The 15,486-nt window shown below is 34.3% G+C and overlaps 1 protein-coding gene across 1 annotated transcript in view; it reads right to left on the reverse strand.

The window, feature by feature from the left end:
• Positions 1–15,486, reverse strand: part of LOC103193166 (CD2 associated protein) — a 123,521-nt gene that overhangs the window by 3,738 nt on the left and 104,297 nt on the right. The window contains exons 14-16 of the mRNA XM_042780327.1: positions 8,014–8,126; positions 7,188–7,292; positions 5,652–5,833 (exon numbers count right to left, since the gene is read on the reverse strand). Coding sequence (XP_042636261.1) covers positions 5,652–5,833; positions 7,188–7,292; positions 8,014–8,126 — 400 coding nt within the window. The remainder of the gene's footprint in view (positions 1–5,651; positions 5,834–7,187; positions 7,293–8,013; positions 8,127–15,486) is intronic.

A 15,486-nucleotide genomic window follows, 5' to 3' on the forward strand; every position in this document is an offset into this window, starting at 1 on the left:
GGAAGGAAGATGGGGCAATCTACTTCCGTAGTGATACTGCCTCGGAAACCCAAGGAGGGGTCGTTATGAGTCAGGTCTGACTCGATGGCACATAATAACAACAACAGCATTAAAATGAGTATCTAAGCTAATTACCTTCATAGTCCCATAAAGTTATACATAGATTAAATGTTTTCCAATTATTTTATATTCTGAGTTTATTACACATTAAATGTATATCTAAATTAAGAATTAGGATCTAAGAGTATTTACCCTGTTCTATTATTCTATATTTATAATAGTATTGTTGTCCTTTGCTATTGTTAGGGGCCATTGAGTTTGTTCTGATTCATAGCAACCCATGTACAAAAAGAAAGAAACTCTGCTCAGTCCCATGCCATGCTCACAATCGGTGCCATGGTTAAGCCTATTGTTTCAGCCACTGTGTCAATCGATCCACTGAAGGTCTCCCCCTTTATCACTGACCTCTACTTACCAAGCATGTTATTCCTCTCCAGGGACTGATCTCTTCTGATAACAAAACCACAGTACAAGAGACGAAGTCAGGTCATTCTCACGTCTAAGGAACATTCTGGCTATACCTCCTCCAAGACAGATCTGTTTCTTCTCCTAGCAGTCCATGGTATATTAATATTCTCCAAGAACAGCAAAATTCAAATGTATCAATTTCATCTATGATCTTTGTTATTCACTGTCCAGCGCCTTAGTCTTGAAGTGACATCTTTGCTCTTTATCACTTTAAAGGGGTCTTCTGCAACAGATCTGTGCAGTACAGTACAACACATTGTTTGATTTGACTGCTGCTTCCATGAGTGTCGACTGTGGACCCAAGTAAAATTAAATCCTTGATAACCATAATCTTTTCTCCATTTATCATGATGCTGCTTATTGGTCCAGTTGTGAGGATTTTTGTTCTCTTTATGTTGAGGTGTAATCCATACCGAAGACTGTGGTCTTTAATCTTCATTAGTAAGTGCTTCAAGTCATCTTCACTTTCAGCAAGCCAGTCTGTGTCATCTGCATATCACAGGTTGTTAATGAATCTTCCTCCAATTCTGATGCCATGTTGTTCCTTCATACAGCCCAGCTTCTCAGATTATTTGTTCAGCATACAGATTAAGTATGATAAAAGGATACAACCCTGACACATACCTTTCCTGATTTTAAACCATGCAGTACAGTATCCCCTTGTTCTGTTCAAATGACTGTCACTTTGCCTACATAAAGGTTCCTCATAAGCACAATTAAGTGTTCTAGAATTCCCATTCTTTGCAATGTTATACATAATTTGTTATGATCTACATAGTCACAGGTAAATATCTTTCTCATATTCTTTGCTTTCAGCCAAGATCCATCTGACATCTGCAATAATATCCCTTCCTTTCACACCCTCTTCTGAATCTGGCTTGAATTTCTGGTATTTCCCTGTTCATGTATTGCTGCAACCATTTTCTCATTATTTTACTTGTATGTGATATTAATGATATCCAAAACACCCACTGCCACTGAGTTCATTCTGGCTCACAGTGACCATATGGGACAAACAAGAATTGCCCCACAGGGTTTCCATGGCTGACTGCTTCATCATTCTCCTGCAGAGCGGCTGGTGGGTTCAAACTGCCAACCATGTGGTTAGCAGCCCAATGCTTTATCCACAGAGCCACCAGGGAACCTGTGATATTAATGATATTATTCAATAATTTCCACAATCTATTGGATTACCTTTCTTTGGAATGGGCAAAATATGGATCTCTTCCAGTTGGTGGCCCAGGTAGCTGTCTTCCAAATTTCTTGGCATAAATGAGTGAGCGCCTCCAGTGCTTCATCTGTTTATTGAAACATCTCAATGGGTACTGCATCAATTCCTACAGCCTTGTTTTTTGCCAATGCTTTCAATGCAGCTTGGACTTCTTCCTTCAATACCATCAGTTCTTGATCATATGGTACCTCCTGAAATGGCTGAACACTGACCAATTCTTTTTGGTACTGTGACTCTGTGTATTCCTTCCATACTTACTATATCATTCAATGTTTTGTCCACAGATCCTTCAATATTGCAACTCAAGGCTTTAATTTTCTCTTCAGTTCTTTCAGCTTGAGGAATGATGAGCACAATCTTCCTTTTGATTTTCTAACTCCACATCTTTGCACATTTCATTATAATATTTCATCTTCTCAACCTGACTTTTGAAATCTTCTATTCACCTTTTACGTAATCATTTTTTCCATTTGCTTTAGCTACTCTCCATTCAAAAGCAAGCTTCAGAGTCTCTTTTGACATCCATTTTGGTCTTTTTTTCCTTTCCTGTCTTTTTAATGATCTTTTGCTTTCTTCATCTATGATGTCCTTGTTGTCATTCCACAACTAATCTGGTCTTTGGTCACTGGTGTTCAATGCATCAAATCTATTCTTCAGATGGTCTCTAAATTCAGGTAGGATATACTCAAGGTCATATTTTGGCTCTCGTGGACTTGTTTTTAATTTTCTTCAGCTTCAACTTGAACTTGCATATGAGCAACTGATGGTCTGTTCCACACTTGGCCCCTGGGCTTGGTGTGACTGATGATATTGAGCTTCTCTCCATTTTCTCTTTCCACAGATGTAGTCGATTTGACTCTTGTGTATTTTAGCTTCTGGTCTCATGGTCATGTAGGCTGAAGTTTGTATGGTCCACTAGTCCCTTGGACAAAATGAAATGTTCTTCTTGATGATGCATACATCATTCCTCTTCATCCTGTCATTCCCAGCAGAGTAAAGCATATGATTGTCTGATTCAAAATGGACAATATCAGTCTATTTCAACTCACTAATGCCAAGGACATCTATCTTTATGCATTCCATTTCATTTCTCACAACTGCCAATTTTCCTAGACTCATACTCCATACATTCAATATTCTGCTTATTAATAGATGTGACAGCTGTTTCTTCTCATTTTGAGTCATGCCATATCAGCAACTGAAGGTCCAGAAAGCTTTACTCCGACCACGTCATTAGAGTCACTCTACTTTGAGGAGGCAGCTCTTCCCCAGTTGTATTTTGGATGCCTTTCAACCTGAAGGTCTCATCTTCTGGCATTATATCAGACAGTGTTTCCCTGCTATTCTTAACATTTTCAGTGGCTGAGTTTTTCAGAAGTTGACTGGGCCACATCCTTATTCCTAGTCTGTCTTAGTCTGGAAAGTCCACTGAAACCTGTCTACCATGGGTGATCCTGTTGGTATCTGAAATACCAATGGCATAGCTTCCAGTATCATTGCAACACAAAAGCCACCACAGTGTGAAGGGTAATAGTATTAGATTATTCTAATTATTATTGCTCTTAGATATGATAATTTAGTATCACTCTCATATTTTATTGTTTTTTTAAAAAACACAAAAGTTCTGTTTTCTCTTTGTAAGAACAGGATATTGAGGTACAAATCTTGTTCTGCAACTTTTCTACTGAAGAATACACATTACTGATGTATTTCTCTGTCACTCTTCCTCATGTTTTTCCGTATCAATCTCCCTCAATTTTCAAAAGACTGGTTCTGTGTATTTTAGATTTTAATATTGAATGCATACATTGGTTTCTCAAAAGTTACAATGAAATAAAAAAGCAAAAACCTAAGAACTCTAAGTCAGCTTAAGAAATAAAATACTATCAGTACCTCTAATACACAAAGTGACTATCTTCAATCTCAGCCCCCCACAGAAAAGCACTATCCCAAGATTTGACTTTATCATTCCTTTACTCTTCTTCCCAATTTATATATACAAATATATCTTGAACAATATGTTTTGTGTTTTTATCTTTCACCTTTATATGAATAATACTGTATACATTCTGAATTGTTTCTCTCCTACAATATTTTTCAGATTAATCCATGTTGATGTACCCTACCACAATTTATTTATTTTTTATTGCTGTGTAGTATTTCACTGGGAGCTCTGGTAGCATAGCACCTAAGGCATTTGACTGCTAACTAGAAGGCTGGCAGTTCAAACCCACCAGCCACTCCTCAGAAAGAAGATAGAGCGATCGATCTACTTCAATAGTGGTACTTCCTTGGAAACCCAAGAAGGGGATGCTATGAGTTGGATCCAACTCCACAGCAGTGAGTTTGGTTTATAGTATTTCACTATGAATATATATCAGCACGTTTACTCATTCTCCTGCTTGTGCTGTTTTTGTCAGATTAAAAGTAAACTGTCATCCACTTCATTTTATCAAACTAAGAATATGAAAATATTCTATGAGAAGACTTCTAAGATATCCAAGATATGTAAATAAATCCATTTAAAAATATATATATAAAAATTTATATTATTTAAGAGCACCGACAGGCAAGTTGTGTAAGTAATTACTCATTAAAAATAGCATACATGGTGTGAAAAAAGACAAAACAAAATTAATACATCAGGAGACTTCTCTATCTGGTACATGGGTGGTGCTCAATAAATATTTCCCAGTTGGATGAACTTACAGACAGTTTATAATATGTGTATTACAAACTCTGTGAAAACAGTTGAATTCAAAACAGACAAACTGAATGACTGAAAAAAGACCCATCATGTATTAAATTACAGAACTCTACTAGTATAATACATATTTTAAGTTATTCAAGACACATTTTTTGTTTCCATCTAAGAGATATTTGGTAAAAGGCTCTGCAAAATACAAACATCTCATATTGTTAATCTCAACAGCGTTTTTAATAAAGATCCTATGTCAACTGAGAATGGGGGGGGGTGATAAAAATCAGGGTCAGCGGCAGCATGGAATCTCTCTAGCAATGACTTTCACACCACTCTATGGACTTCTTTTAGAGGCTTCAGAGGAAGTCCAGAGAGGAGGGCAGCGAAGAACTCGCATCTGCACCCACAGCTGAACTTGATTAGATGTTCTTTGACCCACAGCTGAACTTGATTAGATATTCTTTGATTTGTTTTACCTACTGGAATTTTGCAGGATTATTTTTCAAATGTTAACAAATTTTAAAATTCTAATACCAATGGAGATAGAAAAGAACTCTAAACCACAGAGAATATGGGTTTTAGTTCTCGATATGCCATTTAAGAGTTATGTGATCTTAAGTAAGTAGCTTTATCTCTCTGAACTTTCATATTTCATTAAAAAAGAAAGGGGGGAGAGGGAGTTATACCACATAATTTACTTTCGTTCTAAAACATCCCTAACTTTCGATTAGGATATCTTACAGAACAGCCTTAAAGATCATCTATCTCAACCAACTCACTTTATAAATATCCAACGCAACTCTAGCAGAAACAGTGATCAAAATGCTCTGAGAAGATGAATATAAATAGATACACACCATATCCAAAATGTAATAAATACAGCTTTTCCTAACATTTTTAAGAGTATTTCATCTGTGTCTGATTAGAAGATTTATAGCTTATATATAAGATTTATAGTTTATATATAAACTTATATATAAGTTTATATATACCTTCTTCATAATTAGGCTACTGGAACAAGTTTTCTAATCCATGTTTCTTGCCAAAAGGAAATAAAGACTATTAATGAAAAATTCTTTTGAAAAGATACTTGCTCTTACCAGAGACTTGGCAAAGCATATCTTTACTAGATATGACTTGAAAGAATTCTTTAAGCAGTACTCATTAAAGAAGAAAATATGGACAACTTACCCATGATCCTTTTTCAGTGTTTCTACAATGTAAAGCAATTCAATAATCTGTGCTTTAAGTTCATCCAGGGGATTTCTTTTCCCATCATCTGCTACTTTAGCTTTGATTTCTAATGGAGTTAGGAAAGCAGCAATATTTGGTTTAGAAGAAGCACTTGCAGGTGTTGGAAGGTACACAGATGACTGAAAAGATAAAAATGCATGTGTTTTTCTGATGTTGTTTGTATTTATATTTATTTAAGTTCAAGAGATTTTTATACCAAAAAGAAACACAATTAGAAAAAGACTTTAAGAAAAAAGGTAAAGTTCAAACTTCAAAAAGCAGTTGGCTTTCATTAACCTGACAACCAAGCCAGGCAACCAAGGAATAAATCTGTAATCACTAATAAGTGACAGAGTTTTATGAAAAATAACAGGGATTTTGTTTTATTAAAAAAAAGAGGGAGGGGGGAGTTTATCTTATGAATGGTTTTTTGCCTAGTAGAATATCTAGAAGCAAGAATCTATCAGCATTTTTAAGATGCTGTTTTGGTCTTACTTGTTAAAAACTTAGTGTTTCATATATCCAAATAGCTTCACTCAAAAGTACTTATGAAGAATTTTGTAAATTTATGGAAGATGTAGTTGAAAAGATTTCATGGCCTAACCCCTTTTACTATTTCACTATTTCAAATCATTTTAATAAAATTTCAGTAGACTGCTGATAGCTGAGAGAATCAAATTAAATATATTCAACAAATTGAAAAAAGTGGTCAAATGCCCTAAAATAAAATTGAGAAATAATTTAGAAGGAAACATGATTTCCTTAAATATTAGATTGTGTGTCATTTTTTGCCAATCCTATCTTAAATAAAAATGAGAAGAGAGTTTAGAAAAGAATCTTCTTTTTCCTGTTAGTTGCCTTTAATTTGGCTCTGATTGGTGGCATCCTTATCTTAACACTGTATAACAGAGAGAAGGATCCATTCATTCTAACACTCATTTCAGTGTATGTTGAGTGCTTACTGTGGTGCATGGCAGCTCTGGTGGCATAGCGCCTAAGGCATGTGATTGCTAACCAGAAAGCTTGTGGTTGAAACCCGCCAGCCATTCCTCAAATGGAAGACTGGGCAATCTACTTCTGTAGAGATACTGCCTTGGAAACCCAAGGAGGCTTCGCTCATTATGAGCCAAATCAACTCAATAGCAGTGATTTTTTTTTTTTTTTTGTGGTGCATAGCACTAAGCTATGTAAGGAGTAAGTAAGACACAGTTTCTGAACATAACGGTATAAGTTTAATGGGACAATCAAATAGATGTATAGACCTATGCCTTAACAAAATATGAATCTATATAACATCAGTATTATTCATTTAGCACAACGTAAGCTGTCCTTAAAAAAAAAATTCTGCAGTGACAACGCAATTTTTAACAGGAATTATTTTGTTTCTTTGTGGAATAAATAATTCTTCTTGAAGGACACTTTAAATTCCACAATGATGATGTTAAAAAAGGATTTTAGAAATCACATAAATCTTAAGAGTACAACATCCCTCACCTTTGGAGAGTAGCATGTATCCTTTTTAAATTCAGATGGTTTTAGGTTGGCACTATCTTCTTCCTCTTTTGGTAACTTTAAGATTTTTTCTGGGCTTTGAGTTGGCTATATGATTTTTTTTAAAAATCAAGAGCCAGAATGGAACAAAGAAAAGGTAGTAAGTATTTGGATAATAAAGTAAGTAAATCACATCTCTTTATTTTCAGTTGCTACAGTTTTTACATTCCGGTAGTGTTAACAGGACTATATAATTTGAAGCTGAATAATACATTTTCATAGCTTGAGGGCAAAAACAATTTGCCTTTTGGTAACAATTTTTTTTTTCCCCCAGGTAAGTAGCTTAAAGGATCATACTGCTTAAGAGGTAATACATTAACATTAAAGTGCTAACAGTACTCCAGGTAATAAAAAGCATTTAAAAAAAAATTACACATTGAGAAAACATGACAATGACTACAAAAAGAATGACTATTTGAGGAAATTTTTTTTTCTTGTTCTTTTCTAAAGGTAATTATCTACCACTCAATTTTAATCATTATTGTTGGACAAACAGATTGAACAGGTCCCCTGTCCCTTTCTGACCCTGCTCCATGGTTATGCTCTCTTGACAACTCTCTACTTTTAGATCCTATAAGCTTCCATTCCAGGCCCAGTCAAAACAGAAAGACTTCTCCTTGTTTTATCTCCTTAAACTCAAGCATTTGCCACTTGAGTATAGAGCTGCTACCTTTCTGACTTTTCAATTTTAGTGGAGCTATAAATTCTCTTTCATTCTGATGAACTCTGGATTTGCTAACAAATTATTATGACAATAATAACAACTTACAGAATGTCCACCGTTGAAGCGACCAGGCAACCTCCTTCCAGGCATCTTTGGTCTATTTGCAGTGAGATGTTGTAAGTTTTCCGAGGAAGCTATATCATCAAAATTTACAAGATCTAGAGAATAAAAATAAACATATCTACTAAGGAGTAACTGTACATTTTAAGAGGTAAAAAGAATGCTTCTGAAAACTATAAATTAAAAAGAGCACCACCACTTTTAAGGACTTACAAGTTGAACTGTGCTTTCATATGCATTTGGAAAACAGCATTCACCCTTAAAAGCAAACATCCTCTTCACGATATACTTTCTAGGATCAGACTTTATTAACAATATAAAGCTCAATGCTTCTAACAGAGACTCAGGCTGCTATAAAAAGTTCTTACTGAAAGATTAAAAAAAGAACATCCATAGAAATCTGCATTGTTAAGTTGTGGTAGCATAAAAAACTTCATGCTATATCATCTTTAGTTCTTGCTTATAAAATTTCATGTTCTATTTCTTAAACTCATGATTATTTATAACATCAGAAAACTTACAAATAAAATTTAAGTTTCTTGAAATTTTAAACTTCAAGAACCCCCCCCCACAAAAAAAAAAACCAAACTCACTGCTGTCGAGTCAGATCCGACTCATAGCAACCCCTCCTTGGGTTTTGAAGGAGGAACCTCAATGGAAGTAGATTGCCCAACCTGCCTTGTGAGGAGTGGCTGGTAGGTTTGAACCTCCAGCCTCCTGGTTAGCAGTCAAATGCCTTAGGCACTATGCCACCAGAGCTTCTAATATTCAAATTTTTAAGGGTTCAACTATACCTGGCAACTTGTTGCATTCCATTTGCATTTCTCAATGTAAGGTGAGATTATTTAATGTGTCTTTATTTGTGTATACATATATGTGCACAGCATGTTATAGCTGAGATTATTTATGGTTCACTGTACCTCTGCTTAAACGTGTCATGTTTAGGACTCATAGGACTGGAAAGTAAGAAGGGAAATCAGACACCAACCGCTACACAGATCATCATCTTGATGAAGGATAAATTTCTATCTTTGAAACAGTAAAATATAATACTTTGGCTTTTTCTAGATGATCCAAGGTGGGGGGGGGAAAAAAAAAAACCTTTACTAAAGGACTTGAATTCAAATTCTAAAGCCCAGTTATTTATATAAGAATCCTAAAGGAAACTGCACATTTTCACTGTCCATGTAATCTTCCATTAGTCCAGATTCCAAACAAGGAGATATTAACCACAGCCAAGATGTTCTACATGGCAGCAAACATCTTTAGACCGCTTCAGGTCTGGATTGATTCTTCAAGTTACCATTTACCTGGGAATTTATAAAACTTCCTGTCAAATATTTAAATGTCTTAACTAAGTGATTTATCATTTCCTAAAGAAATATATAGTATTCACTCCATCACTGTCAAATTTGCTACTCTACTTTCATATTCAAAGTAATTTATTTAGAGATTTTTTTTCTTTGGTGAGTGGGGAAGAGGATGGAGAGCACAACTAAGGCACAGAACAAGGCATCATTGCACATTTTACAACTGAAACTGTGTTGAATACTGTCCATCCTCTTCCATCTTCACATCCTAGGATTATTTTATATGTAACATCTTGGATCACATCACTAAACTAATACACTAAGAGACACTCCAATACAAAATTCACTGCAATTGATTCGATTCCAACGCATAGCAACCCTACATGACAGAGGAGAACTGCTCCACAGGGTTTCCTTTCCAAGGCTATAAATCTTTATAGAACCAGACTGCCTCAACTTTCTCCCATGGAGCAACTGGTGGGTCTGAACCACCAAACTTCCGGTTAGCAGCCCAGTGCTTTAATCACTGCACCATCAGAGCTTTGAATATTTTAATAACTGTCTGTAAGTAATAATAAACATAACTATAACAAGAATGCAATGGCTTTAAAATGGTAAATTCATTATATAATCTAGAAAAGCCTGAATTTAAATATATTTTACTTATAAACAAAGAAAACAGTGTTTCTTAAAATAATGTAAAAAATATTCTATTATTTAAAGGGTTAAAGATTGCTTTGTACACTGATAAATGTGTACTAACAACCTAAAAAAAAAACCCTGGGAAGTATAATCATTTTGCCCTGTGGAGATTATTTTCAAATGCATATTTAAGCAACTTGCAGAAAGAAAACAAAAATACAGGAAGAAATGAAGATAAATGAAATAGAAAAGGTAAATAAAAAGGTGGATTTATAAACATATGTATCATGCTCATGTAAAATGCCTTCCATATGTCTAGTTCTGGGCTACAACATCAAGACAAATATTTTCACTATTCCAAAACACTCTCAGGTTCTCCATTTAAGTCACTGGCTTAGTAAAATGAAACAGTGCACATTTTGGACTCATGATATATCTGAATGCTTTTAAATTTACTTAAAAGTGATAAAAACAGATTTACACTGTACACATGGCATAAAAAATATGACAATCATGCAACTCTTGCAATCATATTGTCACTCTGCCAGTCACTTACATTTCTGCATGTTACTTAGGAAAACACAGAATTAAAAATATCAAAACAAAACCTCCAATTATGGAAGAAAATAAACTGACTTTTATGGTGCCAATTAAAGAAAAAGTTTTATTAAGGGAATATTTGAAACTAATTAGGAAATGTTTCTGGAATGAATTTATTTTATGAAATGGAAAACCAAAAGGGTTAGAATAAATAGACAGACAAACACGTACACTCTCAGTAAAATTACAAAGAAAAAATTCAGTGTGCACCACCTCCTTATATTGAATAACACTATTTGGATTTCTTTTAAAAATTGTCATCTTACCAAAATGGAGAAGGGTAGGATTATTTCCTGACACGTAAGAAGGGAAACATGGCAAACAGGCTAGGAAACAAAATCTGGAAAGAAAAGTCAAGGATAGCAATGTCTAGGAAAAAGACTGAACCAAAAAAATTATTTTATAAAGCAAGAAAAAGGAACAGTTGCAGAATTAGTAGAATCATTTCAATGATTAGTATATAATCATCACGAGTTACCTAAATTTATATAAGATGTGTACAAAATTTTAGACTCATTCATTTGTCTTTCATGAGGAGGAACTATGGTTAGTATTAATTTCATTATACATTAAGCTAGAATGAAGTCAATTACTCCCCGAACACAAAGATAGCTTCCAAAATTATGACTTAGGGCTGTACTCTTAGAGGCCAGAGTAATAAGATTAATAGATCAACATCTCGTAATACAGTTATAACTAAAATTAGACCATCTTTAGTGAAGTTTTAGATTTTCACACATGAAAATAATTACAATAAAGGAGGTAGTTTTAATTCTATGCTATGGTGAAAGAAAAATTTGCCAAATATTATTTTAAAATACTCTACTATAAAAAATGAATCAATACAACCTTAAAGATATCTCACACATATATAAATTAAAATTTATTATTACCTTCCATGATGCTTCCTATGATATGATACTATTAAGGAAATTGTTATTAGAAACTAAAATTTTAACCTCTGCCCACTCTTCTATGATTTTGTGCGGTTTTGTTTTGTTTTGTTTTAGCATCCCAGTTTACACACAGGGTCACTTTTTATGGTATCTTTTATTCTATAAGGAGTCCTGGTGGTGTAGTGGTTAAACACTCAGCTGCTAACTGAAAGGTCAGTGATTCAAACCCACCAGCTGCTCCACAGGAGCAATGTGGCAATCTGCTTCCCTCAAGATTTATAACCTTGGAAACCCCACGGGGCAGCCGTATCCTGTCCTACAGGGTGGCTATGATTCAGAATTGACTCTATGTGTGTGGGTTTGGTATGACTGGTTTATACTCAATAGGCACGTCATTAGAAAATTCTATCATAATTCTTTCTGAAGAAATCAATGAATCAATAATGAAAAATTTTTCAAATAAAAATACATTATTAAACAGAACAGAGAAAGAATGTTTCTCTATTCAACAATAAAGACTCTTCAATCAAATAATTCATCTCTAAAATTTCCTTTTAATCCTGGAAGAACGTATCACAGAAAAATAATTAAAAAAAGAGATATACTGTACTCTAAAGATATATACCCTGTTATCAGCTGTGCTTTCTCAATGAAATATGTTACTACTAAATTTTCTACTTAGTATTTTAAAGTAATCTGAAACAATTTTACTTCTCTGAAAATGTATTATTTTAGAAATACTTTGCACCATGAGAACTTTAAAATTTACCAGTAGTGGCAGTAAGATTTTCCTTAAATCAATTTTTAATAAAGTATTCGAAGAAGAAAAAACAAAATACGGGTCTCAATTGCATGCCATTCCATAGGAATATTTTTCCTGTATATTCAAAAGTCAGATTTTGTATTTATCTACATAATTATTATTTATAGATATGACTGTTGATATGTGGCTTTCACTCACTGCCACTAAGTCGATTCTAACTCATAGCTACCCCCACTGAGTTTCCAAGCTGTAAATCCTTATGGAAGCAGACTGCCTCATCTTTATTCCACAGAGCAGCTGGTGAGTTCCAACCACCAACCTTTTGCTTAGCGGCCAAACACCTTAAACACTACATCACCACAGCTCCTTATGTGTCATTATATACAGGAAAATCTTATCTCAGAATGAAATCAGGAATTTATATCCTTTACGGGTAACAGGAAAAACAGAATGAAATGGGTTTGACAATGGAGGAGGGAGAAAAGAAGGAAAATAGCATTTATAACAACTTCTATGTCAGGCATTCTAATACATACAGTAGATATACTAAACCCAAAAACCAAATCTACTGCCGTCAAGTTGGTCTTGACTCATAATGACCCTACGTGACTGAGTAAAACTGCCCCCACAAGGTTTCCAAGGCTATAAATCTTTATAGAATCAGACTGTCACATCTTTCTTCCACAGAGCAGTTGGTGGGTTGCAACAGCTGACCTCTCGGTTAGCAGCCAAGCATTTAGTCACCACAGGGCTCCCTAGTACATAAACTAAATCATTCAGTTTTTAGGTAAGTGAGAAAACAGGTTAAGAAAAGTTCAGAAACTTGCCTATGACCAAGCCAGTAATAAATAAAATTCACATTTTTTAAATAGCAAAGTTAGTGTACTTTTTACAACTTAATTTCACTTCAAATTACTATTTTACATAATAATGAGGTTCTCAACAAAAAGTTTAAATGTAATAAAGGACATGTTTTAAGTGTTCTAAAGCATATATTATGTTATTAAAATAGTTTTTTAAACCTTAAATTAACCGCCCCCCAAAAAAAGATGCCTCAACTTACTGTTGATTTTGGGCTGTCAATATTTCAACAGAAGAGATAAAGCAGTTGTATAACACAAATACTAAGAAATACTGATATTCTAATGAAAAAAATAATAAGTTTGGAGTATTGACTGTTCACAGCCACCAATGATGACTTTTATCTTAGCATGCTATCTGTCCTAAAACAGTACTGAGAATATAACAATTGCTCAGTAAATACTTGCTGCTAAATATGAATTCTATTTCTAAAATTTGTGTATTTTGAGCTTTATAAGCTGTAAGTGTGGTATATAAAAAGCAGCCTGACATGGATGGAATAAGGAATAGCAGTTTGAACATTAGCTAGAATGGATTATAACGGTAATTTTCTGACTTTCAGTAAGTCTTGGCATGTCTGAATTATATCCTCATTTATTTGAAGGGGGGGAAAAAAACTGACCAGAAATTTGAAGTTTTAAACACTGCTCCAAAAAGCTTCATTTTTTAAATAAAAAGCAAATAATGGCTATGGATATAGGAATTAAAAAAAAAAAAAAAAAAAAAAAACCTCACTGCCATTGAGTCAATTCTAACTCACAGCAACCCCCACTGGGTTTCCAAGGCTGTAATCTTTATGGAAGTAGATTTCCCCATCTTCCTTCCACGAAACAGCTGGTGGGTTTGAACCGCTGACCTTCTCGTTAGCAGCCAAATGCCTCATCCACAATGCCACCAGACCTCCATAAAACAGGAATTTAAAAAAAAAAAACTCACTGCCGTCGAGTCAATTCCAACTCATAGCGACCCCTCCTAGGGTTTCTGAGGCGGCTTATCTCTACAGAAGTAGACTGCCCAGTCTTCCTTCCGAGGAGTGGCTGGTGGGTTTGAAATGTCAGCCTTCTGGTTAGCAGAACTCTTCAACTACAAATGGTCTGGCATTGGTATAAATGTTATTTCTGCTAGAGATGTAGTAAAGGAAACAAAGGTTATTGGCAATTATACATAGGACACATTTTTTAAAAAGTGAAAATTTATCTCATTTTTAAAAAATTTCCACTACCTTGAAATAAATGTAACAAACCAAATGTTTAAGAATGATTCAAAACAGTAGATAAACACAAGCTCTAAATATTACTCCTTCTGATCAAAATTTAAGGTTTTGTGATAAAGGATGCAGAAATTACAGAAATTCAAAATACCAAAATTTTTTTTTCTGCTTTCTAGAGTTAAAACTATATGCAGTTAACCTTTTTCTTCTCCAACTAGTACTTTTGAAAGCAGGTATCTCACTATACTTTAAATCATAATAGAATACAGAATAAACTGACAGAATTCTATTTTTTTTTTTACCACTAATTTCAAAAAAAAAAAAGGAATACAGGGTATTTTTAAAAAACCATGAAAAGGATTTTTTCCCCCTTTATTTAAGTACTGGTAAATAAGAACAACTTTTGCCAGTTAAACACATACTGAACACACTTGAGTGAATGCCTCTAAAAGGCAACCAACTTCTCAATTCCCAGAAATTGGTAATGAATATGGCTTCTTCCAGAGCAGGCAGTAAATAAATATATAAATAAATATCTACAAAACGTTCAAATTAAAAGAATGAAGGAGGTCATGCTTAAGTCAGAACTTTTGCAGTGGCAAACTGAAAAAAATAAATAAATCACCTGAAAAAATATGAAATGTAGTAGCACGTGTTACAATATGGTCATAGAAAAACATGTCAGTGTAATTGGCCTTCAAGTTGAAATATAAATATGAAATGCTAAAAAATATAATATTAAACTGGCTTAGAACTTTTAAGAATATCATACAGTACTTTGTATAAAAGGTTTTCTTTTTTGAATAAAAGAGTTTTCTTTTGATTTAAGTGATCTTGGATATTTCACCTGTCTGTAGCTTACTTTGTCTAGATGCAAAATAGGGAAAAATATGATCTGCCTCCTAGAGTGACTGTAAAGATAAACAAGAAGAGTATGAGAAAGTGCTTTGAAAAGTAAAAACTAAAAAAAACAATGCAAAGCACTATCTACACAAAATAATCACCACCACTACAGAGCAATGGGGAGCTCTGGTAGCATAGTGGCTAAAGCACTTGACTGCTAACCAGAAGGCTGGCGGTTCAAACCCACCAACCACTCCTCGGAAGGAAGGTTGGGCAATCCTACTTCCGTAGTGATACTGCCTTGGAAACCCAAGGAGGGGTTGCTATGAGTCG

This window comes from Orycteropus afer, unplaced genomic scaffold (genome assembly GCF_000298275.1).
Source record: "Orycteropus afer afer isolate SDZICR_OR568_19922 unplaced genomic scaffold, OryAfe1.0 scaffold00034, whole genome shotgun sequence".
NCBI classification, from domain to species: Eukaryota; Metazoa; Chordata; class Mammalia; order Tubulidentata; family Orycteropodidae; genus Orycteropus; species Orycteropus afer.